This window comes from Nomia melanderi, chromosome 2 (assembly GCF_051020985.1).
Source record: "Nomia melanderi isolate GNS246 chromosome 2, iyNomMela1, whole genome shotgun sequence".
NCBI lineage: Eukaryota > Metazoa > Arthropoda > Insecta > Hymenoptera > Halictidae > Nomia > Nomia melanderi.
In genome coordinates this window covers 12,047,281-12,069,908 of record NC_135000.1, presented here as the reverse complement: position 1 = coordinate 12,069,908, position 22,628 = coordinate 12,047,281, and the positions used below count along the sequence as shown (strand labels likewise).

Below are 22,628 nucleotides of genomic sequence, written 5' to 3'. Positions count from 1 at the left end.
ACCCATAAGAAAAATAAATGTTTATAAGTATTAAGTAGAAGTAAAAGCAAATGCTAGATTTTTCATGCGTAATTTTTTACTAGTACTTGGCAGTAAATACTAGAAAATCTGGAGAAAAAGACTGGCAAATTTGAAATTACAGTAGTGTATAGTTGTTGTTTTTAATAAATACTAAATGTTATGCACGAGAATTTGAAGTATTTATTGACAAATTCAACAAATACTGTTTCTAGTAAATATTTCTCTCTTTATGCATATAGAATCGAGTATTTACTTATAAAATTCCTAGTAAAATCTAATATTTCTGTTTGTGCATACAATCCACTGCTGCACTGTATTTGTTATATTTGTGTTTGACGATGAAACTATCAATTGTGGTACAACGATAGTTTGTGTTTGACAGTGAGACTGGTGGTTGGAGTGATAAGGGTTAAATGGAAGAAAACTCAAGAGATGATAACGTCATAATGTCAAGTAAAACGAAAATTAAGATTCAAATACTTGTGACATTAGCTTCATTTACAGATTATTTAGTAATTAAAAGAAATTACTAATAAAAAAATTTGCCTAAACGGCGGCAACCTGACCAACACAAGCGAACGTTGGTTCCATTCCGGAGGCGCGAGATAGTTACATTTCAAATAAAAAATACAGCCTTACTTCAAGATTGTTATCTAGACAACAATAAACAGAACATTTTTTTAAACCTGTCAACCCGTTGACATCCACAAAAACAAAATATAATGATTATAAGTGTACGAAAATAAAGTAAGTATGAACAAACGCATATAAACATCTATAACAATTGAAATAATTACTTATATTACTTTCTCTTTCATAAACCTTTACAAGTACATTTATTTGCTTATTTACGTCTGTTGAACAACGAAATTACATAAACGAAATAGACAATATATAACTATCAAAAATGTCACGTAGTATAAAAATATACGTGAAGTCTGGACAAAAGTGTTGGAATACGTTAGAACAAGTAAAGTATGCCCGAATAATCTTTTTAGTTAATTTCATGTTAATCTAATATAAAAATAATAATTACACTGAATTCTATGAGTTTTGCCATGCCAAATAAGATATTATAATTAAAAATCTATCCAAAACGATAATATATATAATCATTCTAAGAATCATAAATATTCATATATGAAATCACGTACAATGCTAATAGTATTAACAAAAGTATCATCGACACGTACACACAATGAAATTATTTAATTACTCGCAAAATATTCTCACGCACCACAAATATCCACAAATAAATATGCTCATCTAAACAACATTTGATTATTGTGTTTTACCAATATATGATTTTCTCGCTTCGCAAATAAAATGTATATAAAAATATCGATACTTACGTATTTTTCTCGGTTTCTTCACATATTTATTATAGTAATCGAGTGAAACTATTTATTTTTCAAATCATTTAGGATATTTAATATTTTTAAGGTACCAATAAATACAAAACAGGAAAACTGAAACCAGTCAGTTTGACTAATTCGGTAGTTCTGGTATTAAATAAATACTAACCCAGATCTAACCCAAATGACTAAATACGCAACATTCAGTTAGGAAACAAAGGTGGTCCGTATAATACATAAGTACTGAAATGTCATTTTTAAATGCAAGTAGAAAAGTTCTCGCTACGATGTACAGATGAGATATACTTCAACAAGAAGAACCTTCAACAGCGAACATTAATTCGAAACTACTGGTGAGAGCAAAACTGGACGAAGCAAGGGTCGATCTGAAATGAACTGCAGGCAAACCATCAAAACGTTACTACATTTTGTTGGTATAAACTCTTCAGTCGCCTCTGTGTTGTAATCGTATACCGCGGAAATATCAATTGGTTGTTAATTTACATACTGTCTTAAAAACGTTCAATTTAGATGAATTCAGGGATAGTAAGAGTGAACTTAACAAAAATGTGTTTCGAGAAATTGCATTTTAAGTGATTTTCATGAGGACGAATTCAAGGTAATATGTCTGGAGAAGCGAAAATGATTTTCGATTTTCTAAGTGAAATGACGATGAGCAATGCGGCAAAGTAGGGCCCATCAATTTCGCTCTTATTAATGGAATCGTGAATACTTAACACATTGCGTACCGAGAACGGGAATCTCACTTTTATACAAATACCTACTTATGAAACTTTACTACGTAATTGCCGCATGATTATGAAAATATAAAATTTTATCAGAGCCGATTATTTGCATAAAATATATTAAATAACAATAAGATATTGTATTTTTATACGTTTAGTGATGTAAGCTAATCTTATTGAAAATCGCCAGCTACACAACCCAGTTTTCTTAAAATTAGCCGATACGCAATGTATTAACACTAAAACTACAGAGCAGTTAAATTGACTTTTCGAAATTCCTGTATAGAAACTCCAAGAATGCATCTATCGTGTCATTAATTGATTTACAATTCAATTTGCATATTGCTAAATTACTTTAATAATTTCTCCTAAAAACATCTGTCATCTTTTTAATAATTGCAGAAAGAAAAAATCAGGAATGGATCATTTTGATCCGTCTGGTAGTTTTAGTGTTAAAAATATTTGTCATTTACAATAAAATGTCATATACTGAAATAAAGTAACAATGATATTCTGAAATGAACTGAAAATCTCATATACTAGAGTATTGTGTTGACTTTCGCAAATCAAACTGGTGAAATAAATGATTTTTTACTAAATGTTAAGTTTGCCCTTAATATCCGGAACACCAAATAACACTTTTACTGGAAACATGCGAGGTATTTTCTAAGATTCCTTTTCTAAGTATTTATACATGCTTAATTGAAATATAATATATGAACTACCAAGAGATAAATCTCGTTTAGTCGAGAGAAAATTCGAGTGTAAAAGATTAAAAATTTTATATCGATTCCATTAATACTTAACTTCCATTAGCATTCAATTTGCAGCGTACGAAATAACAACCTAGATGACAGAATTGTGAAATATTTGTAATACACATCTTATTTTCTATTGCATATTTTTATGATCATGGTGAATATATGAAAACACCTGAATTTTTTCTTAAAAACCTGAACGATAGGTATTAGTATGTTCTTATGAATTTTAACCTGCCAACTGTGAAATTTAGCTTAAAAAATCTCTCATTTTGCGCGAAATAAAATAAAAAAATGGAGTATGTACTCGTCAAACGCAGGGCGAATGCATCTAGAGTATATATTAATGGAAAACCAAAGCAAAAAAGAATTACATGTTTATCTGAAAAAATAAATAATTCGTTGTTGGAAAAATTATTACCATTTCGAGCATTAAGTTGACGAGTATATTCGTTAAACGTGATAATTTTGTATGTTCTGTTGTCTTTATTGCAGTGATGACAATGATGAACATTAAATTCGATGCATCAAGTATTACAAATGGGACGATAATTATTTATGGGTATAATACGAATGTCATAGATATTATTTACATATAAGTATTATTTATAGAGATAATACGGACGTCAATTTTATAAATTGAAATTGCTTTGAACGAGCCAAAAATATATGATTTTAATATCTTAATAACAATGTTCCCTGCCCTGTTAACTTATATAATCAACATTCAGTAACACATTCATCTAAAAGCATAAAAAACTGATCGTTGAAAAAATTAGTAGCATTTTGCATGTTAAGATGACGTGTATACTCGCCGAGCGCAGTTAACTGGTTAACTGGCGCTTTCCTAAAACTGAAGCGATGATTGAATACTGAAAGAGAAAGCGGAGAAAGATGTCATTGGGCATTCGTCTATCCATAAAATGAAAAAACTTCAGTGAATGCCGCTGGATCACAGCACGACCGCGATACATCACACAGCGGCAACCAGCATGGGAGCGTACGATTGGAGTTCGCTCAGCTACTAGGCAAACAATCGGCTGCAGTATTCACGATCCGAAAAGCAGTGCGGCGTGTATCAGACGAAAGAGTATGCATACATCAAGCTTGTTTATATCTTAGCCGGAGTCAGGGCATGCAACAATACAGCAATTTGGCTTGGACTGATACGAGATCTCACCCGGAGGTGGCTGTCCTACCTTACCGTTACCAAGAGCATCGATGAACAAACGGACCTCCCCGTCCGTGTTGTCGCACAGTGGTATAGAAGCAATTTTTACTCAGTGAAACTTGTACTTCGTAAGTATCCATCTGAGTCTGTCATTTACAACGGACTTTTGTTCGTGTTGATTATATTAACACTGAAACTACCAAACGAATCAACATTTCTGATTTCTTCTTCTTGTAATTATTAAAAAGATGACAGATGTTTTTCTGAGAAATTATTAAGGAAATTAATTTATCAATACGCGCACGGAATTGTAAATCAATTGAAGTCTCGATAGATGCACTCTTGGAGTTATTATAAGGGACTTTTAAAAAGTCAATTTAATTGCTCGGTAGTTTTAGTGTTAACACGAATTTCATAAACATTAGTTGGAAGCAGTTTAATCCTCTGTTGCACTTCGTTCTCGATCGGGAGCTTGATTTTAAACATCTATAGTTTAATAAGTTAAACGACACTGCATATTGTTTATATCTATGAAATTCCAATATGGGAGCAGTTATAAAATAAAATAAATAATATTGTTTGTTAATATGTTCTTATTTGTTTCATCGCCACACGAACATTTAAATAGAATAACAGATACATATATTTTTTAACTTTTCAAAAATTCATGCAATAGAAGATTAAGTCGATTTTGATTAATGCAATTGTGCGAATACGTATAGTACTTCTCTGTTTTTGAAGCTCCAATTTCTGCTACCAGTTTGAACGAACATTCAATTTCCTGGGACCAATAGAATAAAGTGTACAATAAATATCCGTACATAGTGTTAAACTGAGTGCCCACTTTACATTTTACTTAACCAGAAATTAATAGTATAGTAATAAACACTAATATAGTAGTATAGTGATAGAGACAATTAATAGTATTCAGTATTGTTGTGTACAATATAAGAAATTAAAATAGGTATTACAATTCCTATAGACCAATCTTCAACAAACTAACTGAAGAATTCATGTGACATTAAATGCATTAAAACTACATAACAATCTTTTGATAACAGAAATGAATGTAACAAAATATTTATACAACGACAGTCTTGTATTATATATTTTACCATCTCGGTCATAAATAAAATTAAATGTGCAATATTGGAGCAATTCAATTACAACTACAAATGTCGAAGCATTACATACTTGAATGTTATTAATTAAGAATAATTTATCCTAAACAAAATTAGTCTTTAATAAACCATTATAAAAGACCATTGCAGTAACAGACACAATGTTATCAGTATGATTAATTGTAATAATATAGGTACAAAAATAAACGATTGCGCTTGCGTATTTAAAAACAAAACTTTCTATTAATATACGAACATGCAACTTCGATTTAAAATTCTCACAAAAATAATGAATAACATGAATAACAAAATGCGTGGCCTTCGCCGCATTATTGCACACCTGAACGGTTCATTGCCCAATTTCGAGATAACCGATTTCGAAACGTATAAAAATTGATTCTATACCACTGGCGCGTTTCATGTTCACGGTGGCCCGGACCATGTATCCCATGAACGTGTGAGCGCATACCTAACTGGTACGAGACGCACAGACGCGTATGGATGCCGACACTGTACCCTCTATTTCTGGAATTCGATGCGATCTTATCTGGAGTTCGAAGCCGCCACGACCCCCGCGAAGAGGATCTTTGATTTACTACAGGAGAGAGGAGAAAAGGAAGAACAGTAACGCAACTCCGAAGACAGTGACCATACATTCGAGAGCAACGGCTTCGGGAAAGAGATTTGCGAATATGTCGCAGATGAAAACTTTCATTTTGGATACTTTGCACTTTTACGGTCGCACCTATATTCACGTATAAAAGGCATTTATTTCATCAGCAAACGTGCAAGGTGAATACAATGTGACGCCATAGTAGCGATGATGATGATAAATAAATAAGTAATAAAATGATAATTATTAATAAATAAACAGATTAATATATATGGCTATATAAGATTCATTTTAGATGCTTTCATTATCAATTACTAAATACTTATGTTCACAGAGTACGTAAGAAATCAGTAGTTCTTCAACTTCAATTTCTGCAATATTTGTGTTGTTTTATTGACAAAAAATGTTTTTGGTCAGTCATTGTGCTTTATAGTGAATATCGACCGATAGACACTCATTATGAGAAGTCATACAGTATAAGAAAATATTATCTTATTAAGAAATTTTGGACTAAATGCAGGAAAATTTTCTATATTGTAGTTCTTGCATAATGTCCAATTACAAATGCAGATATTATAAATAGCGTTGAGTAATATTTTGTTTGCTGTGCATATATATACATGTGTATATTACAGCTGATAATCGTTTTAAATACTATCTCAGTTTATAAATAATTGTTTATTGTTTCCTCAGTTCAAATGAAAAAATAACACTTTATTGTATTTGAGTCTCATTTTAAATGGCTAATAAATCGCATACTAAATCACGTTAGAAAAAATTATTATATACACAATAAATATCTTACCGTCATTTTTGTGAAAAACATAGAAATTACAATATTAAGTTTACATTATAAAAGACCTTGCTTTCAGTATTAATCACAATGTACACCAAAAAATCTCGAAAATTTGTTTCGTGTCAATTAGTGAGGATTTCGAGCATCGAATCGATTTGTGATTATAATGAGAAACACATCAACTGTGAACTACTCATGCATTATTAACATTTTAAATCTGATGCATCTTCAAAAATGAAGAATTCATATAGATATTCAAAAGTAAAGAATTTAATATTTAATATTATAGCGTTGCATATAAAAATATACGGTGTCACAATACGTTCACATACTTACGAATATATGCATAAAAATGTAACGTTTTTATTCCAATTATACTTTTCGTAAAATTATTTATACTTTCTTACTTTGAACCTACTATATTTACAAAATCTTTACGTACTGTTATATTTTGGAAAAGTAACAATGAAATAAATGATAGATATAAGTACAGAACCAATAGTTTGTCGAACACGTGACAACAATTTGTGGAATGTATTTCTAATTTCGAAGTCAAATGATTAATTAATTTATAAGTACTCACCTCCTTCAGCGGTACTTTGAACGGCAGAATTTTTGTACCATTTATTATCGTCCCGAAAGGTTTATAATCCAGCCACCTACAGTACAAAATGTGAAAATATACGTACATAAACAAATGTATGTTGACTGAATGAACAGGGTAAATGCAACAGTTGAGATCAGAATGTAAAAAAATAAAAATATAATCAGTACAATGACAGGAAAAATTACAACAACGGTACGCATGCATCAATTGTAATTAACTAAGATTTGGCAAAATTCGTGAGATAAAATTGAAAGCATTACAGAAAATACTTTGAGTTGTAATTACAAGTAAAGGAGTACACCAAACTAACAACTACCCATTTTGATGGAAAATTTTATAAGAATTTATTATTAAAAGCTATTTTAGTGAAAAGTGATTGTAAGTATTTATTATTAAAAACTGCTTTGATGAGCAATAATTCTTATAATAATACTTGACACCGTTTTAAGTATATATTACATATATTATTATAAAAATTATTGCTCATCAAAGTAGTTTTTAATATTAAATACATATAAATTCTTCATTTTTTTAATTTTTATAATTTTATCGCTCAATATTTATATTTAACTATTTGAGTACCAGACAGCGCGATCGTACTTCTCTAATTCACTGTCTAACAGTGCCTATTGGTTCGTGGACTCAAATTGAATTTATTTATTTATTTTCCTTGTAATTATTTATATGTTTCCTTTATTACTTGCTTAGAAATATAAAAATGGTGTGACTGCACCACTTAGCATTTTTTTATGTGAAATTAGAAAGTTAACCTTTCGCGGTCGAATATCGTCGTACTGACGACTTCGAGCTTTCATGTCTGAAATCGAAAGCTGCAAATGAATAATTTAATTATTCAAATACGGACAGATTGCTACGTGGTTTTCTTCTTTTCTGATCTTTAAGATCTCGATACATAAATCAATTTTTCGTGAAAGAGTTTTTCAAGAATTGATAAGTTCTCGTCCGCAAAAGGTCAAAATATGAAAACAGACTTTAAAAAATTGAGGTGAAAAATATTGGTATTACCTGACATTTGGTCGACTATCTTAGAACAATTGAAGTTACAAGAATATATATTCAAATGAATAACCAGGCCTCACAAATCGTAATTTATTTATAAATAACACCTTTCTGTTCATTTTTTCAGCAAATGCTGACACACTTGCAAAAAAGGTAATTATTTACAACACTGATTCCTCACCGATTTGCGTGATCTTGAAATATGTTATCAAGGTCATCATTCTGAAAAAAGTTTTCCCTATTCATGTTACCACCGCTCAGCTTCAGTTTTCCAAATATTCACAAAAATAGGTCCGGGAATGAGGTGCTTTCGTACTTATTTACAAAAAGAGTAACCCCCGTATGATCTTGATCTTGACAAAGATTGCTAAGGTCATTATTCTGTACACCCAGGGCTTTAAACTTCTTGGCAGTGAGCATTGGTTCAAAAGTTATGAAGTATTAAAGTTTCGCATCACGCTAGAAGTTTTCGTCTTCATTTTTATTTATTGCAGCCGTGCTCCTTATATGTGTACTCGAACTTCATTTAGGCAATAGAAATTGGCATTAGGGGGGCCAGTTTTTCTGAGATAGGGTTGCAGGTTTCCACCCCTTCCAGAGAAACCACCCCTCTAATCCTAATCTCTATTATCTCAGTGAATTTCGAGTGCACATATTATAAGGAACAGCTTCAATAAATGAAAATGAAGACGAAAATTTCTAGCATAATGCGAAACTTTAGTGCTTCATATCTTTTGAACCAATACTCTCTGCCAAAAAGTTTAAAGCCCTGGGTGTAAAGAACAAGGACCTTAAAAATCTGTGTCAAGATCGAGGTCATACGGGGGTTACTCTCTTTGTAAGACGAAAACTCACCATTCTCGAACATATTTTTGCGAATATCTGGAAAACTAAGGCCGAGCGGCAGTACCACGTATAGAAAAAAATTGTTCAAAATCAAAATCGATGAGGAATCAATGTTGTAAATAATTATCGCAGAAAATATATAGATACACAAACACAAGATGCAAATGAGATTTTGATTTTGTATTATAAAAGAAGTTAATATAATTGAATTTTTCTTGTACTATCTATAAAATGAAGTCCTGAAGTAGATTCAGTAATGCTTGTAGTAAATTTTCATTATATTTTGAGAAATATGTAACAGTATGTCTTAGAAATACACACACAATTCACAGGATATTGAACAAAGTATGTTTACCGCCTTCGCAATATAAAGGTTAATTTGAATTTTTCAATATGTATGACGATCAATAATAAAAATAACTAACAACTATTTGTATGAGAATTATTTCCTACCAAAATTTATTAAAATTGGAAAATATTACTTTGATTAAGCATAAATAATACGAACGAAAAATATAGATGCTTTATTTTTTTTAATAAGTAAATGCACCGATGGTCAAAGTTGTGCACTCCATTCGAACCACTAAAACACTATAAGCCTAGCCTAGTATGATTCGAGCAAAGACGAGTTATGGGATATACCGGACATCTTATGGAATTTTGTGGCGCCAGAAACCTATAGCACCGACACCTTAAAGAGCCACTGATTTTAACGACCCCTACGTTACGAGAACTGTGAATTCGGATGTTATATTCAACCCAACTGAGATTCGACTAATCAAACTTTTACAATATTACGAAATCTAAAAAATATATGGTTGTCCTATTGCGCATATTATTACAATCATCGCAAAATCAATGAACATCGTCAATAAACCATGCATCAAATGGTTCTTTAAAATTTCTGTAACTTCTTCTATTTATAATATTTTTTATATATTTACAGTATTTATTATATATCTGTAATAATTGAATAGTAATTATTCAACAGTGAACATATACCTACACTGAATGTAAGATAACATAATATCATACGTAAAAGATCATAAGAATCTTCCTCTTAATTAAACAACATTTATTTTCATGCAGACATTGAAGAATTCTTCCTCAACTACAAAACTGCATTGCCTTACATAAAGAGTCATGCTGCTAACTGTAATGGAATTTCATGTAACATCAAAAGATATTATATATCTTAGATATATTAAATATATCTTCTTAAATTCTCAAACGGATTTGTTTTCTGGGTATGATTTTGCTATTCAGCTAATTAAGGAATAGCTGAATTTGAAAAAATCACGATGTATGTAGAAAAATATTTGTTTTAATAAGTTTTCACTTTTGTACAAATAAATGTTATCTACAGTTTTACTTCCAAATACACATGGTGTCTCTCCTAAATGGAAACACCCTAATATATTCGTTAAGTTTACGTTGCGAAAAATACTTCTAGCAGGAAAGTACACTCACCAAGAGTGTAGATTTTGCAGTGGGGAAAAATGTTCTTTTCAAGGTCAACTGTTCCAAATATCAAGGTCATCGATACTTTTTAAATGAAATTCTACGTTGTTTTTCATATTTGTATAAAGATTAAAAAGTGCAATTTAATAACCTAACATAAATAATAAAAAATATCGAATACAGAAAAAAAATAGAAAATAAAGATAATATAAATTTTATAGTTAATGATTTTACAGTTATTCACGCATCCATATGTTCGTAAATATAAATGCAAAACTTAGTATTTTTCTACAAGATCGATATTTCAAAATTCACATGTCGTGAAGTACCATACAGGGATGTTTATTTTTAATTTTTTATTTTCACTTATTTATATATATTGTAAAAAAATAAGGTACAGAATAAAATACAAGACAACAAAATAGCTTTTTCTTATAATCTCCTGCATTTAACATATTGTATTTAATGTTATTTTACAAGAGAAATACTGAAACTTGACGATTTGTTAGTCTGCAAATACGTCAATAGTTCTGGTGTTGTAGTCTTTGATGCTCGAAATTAATGTCAAAAGTAAACACAGATTGCGATATCAGTATCTATTGAGTAGCCGCCCCTAAAGGTATGCTACCTGCTCTTCGTTGGACAGGAGATGGTCCCCGAGACGATGCAGCACCGGGCCAAGAGGGATCTGTTGCTATGTGGTTTGTTTACTATTTTAATTGGTTACCGTATTGACGAATAGCAAATTGGATTTGAAAGTGAGATGAGAACAGACGAAAACTGACTAATTAGATCCGTATTCCTTCTAGAGCTAATCTACAGTATAAGACAGAGTAATACGGTATATGTTCGATAACATAGAAGTCGAAGTGTACTTTCAGATGTTAACCATTTACTATACATTAAATTTATTATACTCTACACTAAGTTTAGTATACACTAATAATTTGTTACACCAACATTAAAAAGGTAGCAAAATGCAAAATTGCAGATTATTTTAATAACTAAGACTCTTAATAAGAAAAATAGTAAAATTGGATTACAATTTGCTTTTAGTGTTTAAAATTTGTATTTACTTTCTAAAATTTATATTATGATTATATTTACCTATCCAGATAAATAGAAATCTTGTATAAAATCTCTATAACGAACAAAATTATTCTAGTCCACTAGCGCACTCTAAGTAAGTAGTATCTAAATGGTCAGTTATCAAGCTACATAAAATTGTAGCATGAGAAGTATGTGCTCGGGAGGTTGGAAATACAGTGAAGTCTTGATAGCTCAAACCTCAAAGGAATAGAAAAAATGTTTAAGTTTTTGAGTACGGGAAGTTTAACAATAAAAAATTCGAACTGTAAGAGGGTAAATCTTCCGAAATCCTGTCAAATCCAATTGGGCTAAGATTTTGCATACAGCTCTCTGTTAAATAGAAACAATGTTTGCGAGGACTTTTACCGATTCAAAGGTTAAGATCCAAAATTTTGAGAAAAAATGTTTTATTATTTTAGTATCACTCCCTGTAATTTCGTTAATTTGTATGCTCTGATTATACTAAGGTTTTACATACAGCCCCAATTTACTTAAAGAAAATGTTTACGAAAAGAATTTTAACAACTCGCAAGTTAAGACAGAAATCTTTGGGAAAGCGTCTCCTCAACACAGCATCACTCCCTACTTTACCGTTATAGCATAGGATAAGCACCGTTTTATAATCGATGAGAGTCAAAACATCAGCGGTTTTACCATGCTTGAAATTAGTACATTGTCACACATTTCTGCCCACTTGCAGCTTCCATATATGACTAAAAGCGCCTTGACACTTAACACATTCGGAACCGACAAATTTTTCGCTTTCGTAATACTCATTGCCGGTGAAAATGAAGAAAATATTAAGCTAGCAAATATTGGCGCAAATTTCTGACGTTAAAACAGGGACAAAAATGATAAAATTTGGGTAAATGTCTGGATGAGTCACCTTCGATTGCGAATTTCGATCCGAAATTATTTAAAAAAAGGACAAACTTTTGTATGACCTTAACGTTGAGATATGTTATGAAGGTCATTGTTCTGTGTGTCTAGCAATTTAAATTTTTTAGCAATGATTATTGGTTCAAAAATTATGAAGTATAAAAATTTCGCATTTAGGTCAAATCTTTCGCTTTCACATTTATTTAGTGATATTGTTTTTTATTATATGTTTCATTTAAATAATAGTGGTAGGTATTAGTGGCCACAGTTTTTAGGGGGTGGGGGTGCAACGACCCTTAGGTATTAACCTACCTCTATTATCTAAATGAAACTAATTGCTATATATCATACGAAACAACGTCAATAAGTAAAACAAAATATAGTACGATACATATTTTTGTGTCTAACTTGAAAAGTAAAAGAAATCGATTAATGTATGTGTACAAAACAGTTACTCAGAATAACATTCTCGACAATATATTTCGGTGTCATTGAAATCGTTGAGGAGATGACACATCTAAACGTTTACTAAAATTTGGTTTAAAATACTAATCTTATAACAATCAGTTGTTTGAAAGTTACTATATTTGAAAAGACGTGAATCACTTCAGCGGTCGCGAATGTGTTAACACTTAACCTTTAAGTAGTCGGGTGGGGTGTTTCTAATACCTCACGCTTGCTTTTCTAAGTATAATGACCTTGAGACGTCTTGCATACGTTTGGCCGTCCAAGTACTTTCGTAAACAACATTAAACCACTTTCTCATAAATTCATTTTCGCAAATATCTTTTGTAAGTACTAGGGTGTGCGTCGTCAAGGAACTTTCGAGTTTCCATACCTGGAACGCCCACACTCCTATTTACAAATTTCGTCTTGCCGATACGTCTGCATGTGCTTTTCATTCTCTTATCCCTCTGCATTCGACAATATTTTTCATTATAAATATTCATTATTTTCTGATGAAATCTTCGTAATACTATTTCCAAGTAACATAAAGAAAATTTTGCGTAAATTAAAGATCTATCTTATTTCTAAGTTTCATATGTTAATACCTCGTACAAAATTTAATACTGAATTTTAACGTTTATAATTTTACTGCGTTGAACAAATGGCGTCTGGGTGTCGTATCTCAAGTGAAAAGGATTAACAGTATAATAACACCCGATCATACATTATCGATTGCTAGATATCGCAGGGATAAATTCACAAGTTATATTCTTTACAAATAACCGTAATACTAAATTGCTTAAACGAAAATATTTGCAACAAATAACTATAAATTTAATAAACCCAAAAATTGTGAAACGTTAGTGATGATAGATTACCCCGATCATTGCGATAAAACTTTCTCCTTCCTTACGCCTACAAATGTTCATTTATACACCCCTCTCGAGCATTAGCATTAAAAGTATCACCATCAACTTAACCAATTAACTTTGTCCAACGAATATACACACCATCTTAAAATCAAAATGATACTAATTGTTTCAACAATAAATTATTTATTTTTTCAGATAAACATGTAATTCCTCTTCGTTTTGCTTTAGCTTTTCATTAGAATGTATTATAGGTGCATTTAGCTCCTGTTAGACGAGTATACACTTCATTATTTGATTTCATTGCGAGCCTTATCAGAGATTTTTGAAATTAAATTCCACAATTAACAGGTTAAGGGTTAATCGGCTGAGTAAACATGACCGTTTAAATTTTATCGTAGTTTAAAGTAATTTCCAAGTTATTAATCATAACAACTATCAATTTCTTTATAAATTTATTGTATTTTTTTTTAAGACCATATACTAGCAGTATTCATAGTTCACCTCCTCTTTCCCTTAACTTATAAAATATTGTTGGCAGTCAAGAAAAATTCTCTCACTTAACCACCGGACAGTTAAATATTATCTATTAATAATAACTTTATAAATCTTTGTAGCAGATAGGAGGTAATGTTCAGCTACAAATCAAATCCTTTGGTACTTTAATTTTTTATTTCAAGTATGAGTGAAGCTAGTTTTCTGAATCCATGCTTTCATTTTATTATCGCCAAAAATCATCCAGATTCAAATTTATGGAATACGTAGATATTTATATTTAACCCTCCGCCGACAATATGAACTATCCCTCCACTTAAAAAAACTTATACCCATAGGGGTTAGACACCCAAAGTATCGTTCCCCGTGGTCAGTTCAATTTCAAGTTCTAAGGCGACAAAATAATCTTTGTTCTCTTAATGGTTCATATTACCGTCCGCGCTAGTGTCTTAAAAATACATTCAATACAGAGCGGCAGCGTAAGAAATACCGAATACTCTACTGAAAAAATTGTTTCCTTCAATAATGTATACTTTGTGATTTGTTCATAATGTATTGTAATTGTATTTTCTAAAATATTGCCTTACTTTATTTTCCACCGATATGACCCACTCGAAAATCTCACAAATTGGAGTTTCAGTATAATTATACTTCTTTAAAGGTTGCCAAATCCCTTTATATTTTTTTTCGAAAGGTCATAGTTTTACGAGTAAAACCCTACAATATCTTTTTTTAATATTCACTGATTACATAGCTATATTTCTTTAAACAAAATCTTTATTTTTTCATGACTTATTGATTTTTAATTATTATTGCAAATTAATATGAATAGTTAGCTGAAATATTATTTGTGTATTAAACTGGAGATTACAGTAAGTATCATAAAATTCTTCTACAGAACAATATCAAAAATATTTCTACAGAAATCACAACAATGAAAAATCAAGACTCAACATAAATGATTCGTATTGACAATCATGTCGATAAAAAACCATGTTACCGGCAGAGGGTTAATTACTATTTATTAATGGTATCATAAAACACGGAGAACATGAATGTCGTCTAGAAGTTTGTCCTAAAAATCATCGGAACTAAAGTGCATCATAAAAATCAATCCAATCACAGAATAATAGTTTACAAAATTACAGGGAGTGACACTAAAGTGATAAAACACTTTTTCTCGAAATTTTACACCTTAACCTTCACATCACCAAAAATCGCTTTGTCAGATTTTCGGACGATTGACCTTTCTAGAATTTGAATTTTTCTTTGTTAAACTTCCCGTACTCAAAAACTTAAACATTCTTTCTGTTCCTTTGAGATTTGAGTTATCAAAGCTTCACTGTATTTCACATACTTCACATGCTGCAGTTTTATGTAGTTTGATAACTGACCATTCAGATACTACTTATTTAGAGTGCGCTACTGGACTAGAAAAATTTTTCTCAGTGTCGGTATTTCAAAAGCAAGAACAAAAGATGACATTGCATGTCTGATAACATGAACGACATTGAAATCGATTGAGTCATCAATGTTAGACGCTTTGCAAAATACATATAATAGATATCGATATAAAAATGATAGATATAACAATAATAATCTTGTGAACTGGAATTAAGTCGATATCGATCATTTTTTCTTTATCAATAAAAGAAGTTATGAATTTAATGAATTCTTGTTTTATATAAATGCCACTTTGTTATACAAATTTTTTACTTCCTTCTAGTTTACAAATCAATCACTTATACAGATTAAGACTATTTTTAATTTTTTAAAGAACCATAAGATTTACGGAAAGGGATAGTCTAACGCATTTTGTTTTTACCAACATGGAATATAACTGCTTTACCTACATCTGCTAAAAGCGCGTTCTCGTAAAAAAAATTTCCTCTTAAAACTTGGATTTTGCACCCTAAAACGTTAAAAATGTTAAAAACTAGAATCTTAAATATTATAATCTGTTCAATACAACATTCGAATATATTTTGATTTATTTTTATTGACAAATTCATTATGTGAAAGGACATTAATATCGGTAACTAGATAAATGTACTTTAGCTACGAAAAAAATTAAATATTTATGATTGATCCTTGTTAAATAAAATATACATTTACATGTTTGCAACTGTCAATGTATTCAAAATTATTTAAGTAGTTTATATTCCGTGATGTTAATAATAAAAAATTGAAAACAATAGGAAAAGTCGGCATAACATAACCTCTTTGCAATGTGACCTCAGACTAAGACCAATAACAGGAATATTTAAATGCTTGAATGAACTCGTTAGAAACGTGTAAAACAAAAAAAAAATATTACTTACCTTGCGGGTACAGATTTCGGCATATTCGTCATTTATTCACGTATTTTGATGTGAAATGAAAAGCATAACACCAAAATGCAAACCACTAACACAGTACATATGCGCAGCAGAAAAAGGCAGTAGATGTCAGCGCGACGCAAAACTATCGATCAGTTTCTCGATTTTCGCGCGCAACGCCTCTACATCAATGAATTGAATTGGCTTTAAAGTATATTATTAATCATTCTAAATATATTTCACAGAAACACGAATTAATATAAACAAAATATTTGCTTATAGTTCCCATTAGGTTATATATAATGTCTACACAGTTATTAAAAATTTGTTTCATTGTTTCCCAATACATAGGTATAGCTATATTAAAAAAAAATATTTTGCAAATACTGTCGCTAAAGGATCAAAGATAGTTTCTTTACTGTCTCCTTGTGTGAAAATGAACATATTTATAAATGTGACTTTGGTCAAAGCAAAAAACAAAAGAATATTGAAAATAAAAAGTTTTTATTAGCTTGTTGGACACTGTACGCCATTCTTACTTGTTTTCACTTGTAAGACCTCGTTCAATACTTGCTTTTCTATATCCAAAAGGGCAGGTGGTTTTTTATACTACAAATTAAATAGTCATAAGATTTATATGCACATAGTAAACTAAAGGAACGTAATTTTCATACCGTAATAATTAATGTATTATACTGATGTGTATAAGATATTCTGTCCTGTTCTGGCTTTAATCCAATACGTTCTAAATCTGGAACTATTATCTTCTTAAAATATTTCTTATTAGTGGTACGAACTGTTATTGTTCCATCATCCTCTGCGTTTACTGAATATACATTTTGTGGATATGGTAAATTTCTTATACGCCATTCTAATGAAGTCTTTGTTATTCGTCTAGAAATAATTGGCTAAAAATACATATGTCATTATATTAACAAACTAAAGTTTAAAATCGTTTGTTACAATACACACACTTTTAAAATTTATAATACAATTTCAACTTACATTATTTGAACTTTCTTGAATACCATAAACTTCTATATTGTTTTGTCTAGGTTCAGGGTCTCCAACTTCTATATTCCAACCTATCTTCTGACCAAAATTACTTGTTTCTTTCCATGCTCTTCGCACTAACACATTGGTTTCTAAATGATATTCTTCCACTAATTCCCTACCATCATCTAATAAGAAATGAACTTTTCTTTTTCCTATGCATAAAAATACAAAAATATTAATTTTGAAATAATCATAATTTAACTAAGTGTTTGAAATTAAATTTAATACCTATGAACAACATTCCTAAAATTCATAAAACTAAATAATAAAGAAAATTGGTTTGTAAAATAAATTTGAACATGTTAAAGATATATAGGGTTTAATCATTTTATAAATATACATAAAGTAGCATAATAAATGTAGAAATAAATCTTTAAAAACTTTTAACTTAAAATGACTATTCCTTATTGATCAAATATTGTAGAGGTTAAATGCATTTTTAGTAATACATTTAATTAGCAGGATTGTCCACATAAGGTCTTAATATAAACATAACAAGATAGTTAATTACTTAAAATAACAAATTAAGTACTTTACCATTTTCAACAATTGCTGTTTTCTGAGCACTCTTAACTAAGTTTAACCACCGGTCAGCCGCCATTAGTAAATAAGTTTCTTAGCAACTATAATAGCATGGTTAGATCGCAGAACGCAATAACACAGACGAGCGTTTAATAGTTACTGCACCACTACTACCTTCTGAGTAAAATAGAAAGCTGCAAACAAAAGTGTTTTCATTTATGCTGCGGTATTCTGTGGTACGCACTTTCGTCTCATTCAAATTTCATAGTAGTGGTGTCTAACTTAGTCCCCTCACGCTAGTAACTCGAAAACAACGTTCCCCCACTACCTCTACTTTAGTACTGCTCAAGACTGTGTAGGTATGTCAGAACGCAGTTCTATATAGTGTCACAGAAATAAAAATATATAGGTATACAGAAGATAACTTCTCGTGAGGAGAGTGTCACTAAAGTGCCCGTGAGCACCGATTTAGCATTCTTGACGTAACACCATATTTTTATATTTTTCCACAGTATCATATATTATATAATAATATAAACGAAAATCCAGATTTCTAAAACAGCTATTAAGCAAAGATATCCTGAATAAAACAGTATAGCACGGGTATTGAACTGAGAGCTCGCGAGTTCCATAGTGACTTTCCCCTCACGAAAAGTGACCCCCACCTTTTTACATGCATGCGTTACTCACGTGACCAATCCGGTCTGTGGCTCAAAAGTGAAGAGGGGCGAGGGAATCCAGACACACGGGCCGAAATTATCGGGCCGAGCGCTGAAAGTGGATGTCCCCCTTGCCCCTCTTCATTTTTAACCCTTTGCACTCGAGAGATGACTCTCAGTCACCGCTTGATTTGATTCAATAAAACTATAAAATTTGATATTTAATAATAAACTGTGTATGCATATTTGATATTTAATAATGAACTGTGAATGCATTATACAATGCATCGGTACGTGAAATACTGGGATAAGAAAGCTTTATTTCTCAATTTACTTGTGATTTCTCTTTGACTTCATTTAAAAAAATATCGTCTTTGTCTAGCTAGAAAATGTGAAGTACTTCTAACGAAACACTTCCGAGTGCAAAGGGTTAAACCACAGGCTAGCTGGGATCATTAAAATACAGTGTGTACCAAAAAGTTAGATTTACTTAATTACACTGATCTACAAAATTTTACTTTCTTTTTGCCACAGCAGGTTTAATAGGCGATTTTAACAGTACTTATGCTGAGTTTAAATATGCAATCCGTGCTTTCTCCATCACCCATAATTTTTGAGAAAATCAATTTCAAAAAAAAGTCAAATTTTCAACTCTGAACATTTGTTGTGTCTTGATTACGAACATTTCTTAAACTTCTCTTATATAACATTATTCTGTGAACTCTTCTGGACAGAATGATGTAAATGTTAATAACATTATAAACATTTTAACATGTTTAAACAATGCTGAAGGCAAAACAACACCTGAATTGCAACAATTTTTGTAAATATTTTACAATTCATCTTAAAAACTAAGCGTCTAGGAGAAAATCTACTTCCAGTGTGTGATAAAGCAGAATTGTCTAACTTATATATTCCCCTCGCGCTACTAACTCGAAAACAGTATTCTCCCACTACTTCCAGTTTAGGAGTTGTCCGACATTGTGTATGTGAGCAGTTTTATGTAGTGTTCAATACAACAAACAGGCAAAAGTACTCCGCGTTGTTCACGAGAAGAGCCTTGAAAGAAATACGGGTCTCATTAGTCAGTTTTCAATCTCATTTTCGATAGTAATTTGCCATTTTAGTGACACTTTCCTCATAAAAAGTCACCCTTTTCATACCTACTTTTACCTGTTTGTTGAACACTACATAGATCTGTTCACATGCACAGTCTCAAGCAACTCTTTGAGTAGAGGTAGTAGGGGAACACTGTTTCCGAGTTACTAGCGTAAGGGGAGTTTACACCTATTACAAAGTTAGACGCCTCTGACGTAACTAATCAAAACTATAAACAAAATCCCTACCGACAGACCCCTTTTACCCTGTGCCGGCCCATTGGACATTAAGTCATCTCTCAACTGTACGAAATTGCACAGGAAAAAAGCGCATGTAGCAAAAAGTACACATGGATAGAATATCACAATGTAAAATATGCACAGTCCATAACCTGTACATATATGAATTGTACTATTGTAAAACAAAAGCGTAGGTGGGGCCCCTTCCCCTGCACTCCCTCTCCGTGAAAAAACTAGCCCCATACATAACGATATTTTTTACCTAAGTAAAAGTCATTTTTACATTTACAAAATGAGGTATAAAACTGTGACTATTGTCTTAAAACTCCTGTAGAGGAGATTATCTGCGTGAACCTGTGAAGGATCGGTAGCAGCTTTTCACGATTATCTCGGAAGCCAGAAGGTTGCGAAAGTTTGGTCAAAGGAAAAAAATTGTTTAAAACACTAATGTGTGCAATATTTGTAAAATTCACAGTAAGCGAGAGTAGAACGAACCAACTTCAGTATTACCGTGATTGAATTATCATTACTGAGTCATAATGGAATTTTCAAAGAGTCAGAAAGGAAACAATACTGTTGCGTATAAAGGTTTTGAATATCTTCAATTTTGGCCCGGGAACGATGTGATTACCTGGAGGTGCCGCAAAAATAGAGCCTTGAAGTGTCATTCCTTGTTGAAAACCAAAAATGGCAAAATAGTGGAAGGACCTACAGCCCATTGTCACGATTCTTGCCCTCAAATCGTCCAAGCCAACATTGCCAAATTTAAAATGAGGGAAGAAATTCAAGCTGTTGGAGCAACACCCCGCAACGTTTTTGGGAATATTTTATCACATTTAAGTGATGAAGTAGTTGTCCATATGCCCAAGAATTTGTCTGTAACCTGGACTTTAAATAACCAGAAGCGCAAAGATCACATCCCAAATTCTACCCCTGCTGACTTCGCTATTCCAGAGGAATACACCCAGTTTATTCTTCATGATACTAGTAGAGATGACCCAGATAGAATTTTGGCATTTGAAAATATAAATGTATTGAATGAATTAAAGAAACCCATGATTTTTAGCAATAGAACCTTCGATAAAGTCCCAAACATGTTTTACCAACTATACACTCGGCACGCACAAATTGAAAATTTGTATTTGTCATGTATCTACTTTTTATTACAACAGAAGAATTCTGATACCTATTTTAGAATGCTCGAAATTTTATAGATTTTGAAAAAGCCGGCATTACTGCCATTAGGAGAGCTTTCCTTAATGCTATCACCAAGGGATGTTACTTTCATTTAAGTTAAAGCTTACTTAGAAAAGTTGCAGATGATGGCCTGAAAGCTCAATATGTCTTAGTCTTTAATAAAAGTCTACTTTAGTAAAAGTCTTTAACCAATTAGCAGAATCCTATCCTAATGAAGAAAGCTACAATGAAGTTTTAACATATTTTTTCTTAACATATATAGAAGGAGCAGCTGGAAGATCACCTCAGTTTCCTATACCTATGTAGAATCATTTTGACGCAGCACTTTAACAGGAAGTAAAAACCACCAACTACTGCGGTGGTTTCCATAATGCATTAAATGCATCGTTTAACTGCAGCCATCCCAGCATGTGATACCTTCAGGATAGATTAAAAAAAGATATGGCTTGCCACAGATTAATATTACCAAATGTACAATCCAATAAAGTTGAAGCTAACCGCAGGAAATACAAAAACCTGCAGCATGCAGTAGCAGCAACTGTTAAAACTTATAGTGAAATACCAGAGAAACTGTTATATTCAAGAAGAATTGCAAATTTACAATAAATGATATATTCAACAATAAATCATTTTGATTGTTAATCAGTCTGTAAATAATTTATATTTCTTAAATGATTCTCCCTACCCAAACTTTTGCAATAGTTCAATTAATTTTTCACACATCTTGTATGTGCGAATTATGCTCGGTGCGTATATTACATTTTGCGCTTTTACTTATCACCACTCCATCGCGTTCAGTCTCGCTTCCTGTCTTTGTTACTGCAGCGCGGGCAATAACGACCATGCATGGAAGACCGAGTCGGTCCTAATGTCGTGAGTGGAAGTGTCCTCTTGCCATCGAACTTTTTAACTTTTAGAATAGCCGACGTCTTTTCTCCGTCGGACAATAAATGCCATATGAAGATAATGAACAAATCATTGAATGTAACTCTTGCATTTTCATAACTTTATGTTTTTTTGGTAAACGAGAAATACCAATCCATGGAACTAAACCTTTCCTACGTCATTATTTCACCTATATATGTGTATATTATCATTTCAAGAAAATAACGATGATCAACGAATTTTACTAAGGACAATATTTCCAAATTTATTTTTTGTCACTTTACCATCATTTCCAAGGTAAATAATTATGCATGTTGCACTCATCAAAATATGTAAAATATTGTCCCGTAAAAACTTTTG

At 31.4% G+C, this 22,628-nt stretch overlaps 3 protein-coding genes across 3 annotated transcripts in view; 1 reads left to right on the top strand and 2 right to left on the bottom strand.

The window, feature by feature from the left end:
* LOC116430766 (uncharacterized) overlaps positions 1 to 16,782 on the bottom strand; it is a 119,692-nt gene extending 102,910 nt beyond the window's left edge. Inside the window, exons 1-2 of the mRNA XM_076374316.1 lie at positions 16,616 to 16,782; positions 7,165 to 7,240 (exon numbers count right to left, since the gene is read on the bottom strand). Coding sequence (XP_076230431.1) covers positions 7,165 to 7,240; positions 16,616 to 16,647 — 108 coding nt within the window. The 5' untranslated portion in view covers positions 16,648 to 16,782. The remainder of the gene's footprint in view (positions 1 to 7,164; positions 7,241 to 16,615) is intronic.
* Positions 16,783 to 17,099: 317 nt separating this feature from the next.
* LOC116430739 (protein DPCD) lies at positions 17,100 to 18,860 on the bottom strand. Its single transcript, XM_031985272.2, has 4 exons — positions 18,206 to 18,860; positions 17,618 to 17,820; positions 17,287 to 17,520; positions 17,100 to 17,221 (listed from the first exon to the last, which is right to left on the bottom strand). Exons 1-4 carry the CDS (start codon positions 18,267 to 18,269, stop codon positions 17,120 to 17,122), a joined length of 603 nt encoding a protein of 200 aa, XP_031841132.1. The 5' UTR covers positions 18,270 to 18,860; the 3' UTR covers positions 17,100 to 17,119.
* Positions 18,861 to 19,817: 957 nt separating this feature from the next.
* LOC143174196 (uncharacterized) lies at positions 19,818 to 22,022 on the top strand. The gene has a single exon (XM_076364444.1). It carries the CDS (start codon positions 20,726 to 20,728, stop codon positions 21,398 to 21,400), a length of 675 nt encoding a protein of 224 aa, XP_076220559.1. The 5' UTR covers positions 19,818 to 20,725; the 3' UTR covers positions 21,401 to 22,022.
* Positions 22,023 to 22,628: the final 606 nt, after the last annotated feature.

Excerpts from the sequence above, each read along its gene's own strand:
- LOC116430739 (XM_031985272.2), bottom strand. The coding sequence starts at position 18,269 with ATGGCGGCTGACCGGTGGTTAAACTTAGTTAAGAGTGCTCAGAAAACA. Across the intron at positions 17,821-18,205 it reads AACAGCAATTGTTGAAAATG|GAAAAAGAAAAGTTCATTTC; the intron begins GTAAAGTACTTA and ends TTTTATGCATAG. Across the intron at positions 17,222-17,286 it reads ATAATACATTAATTATTACG|TATAAAAAACCACCTGCCCT; the intron begins GTATGAAAATTA and ends TTTAATTTGTAG.
- LOC143174196 (XM_076364444.1), top strand. The coding sequence starts at position 20,726 with ATGGAATTTTCAAAGAGTCAGAAAGGAAACAATACTGTTGCGTATAAA.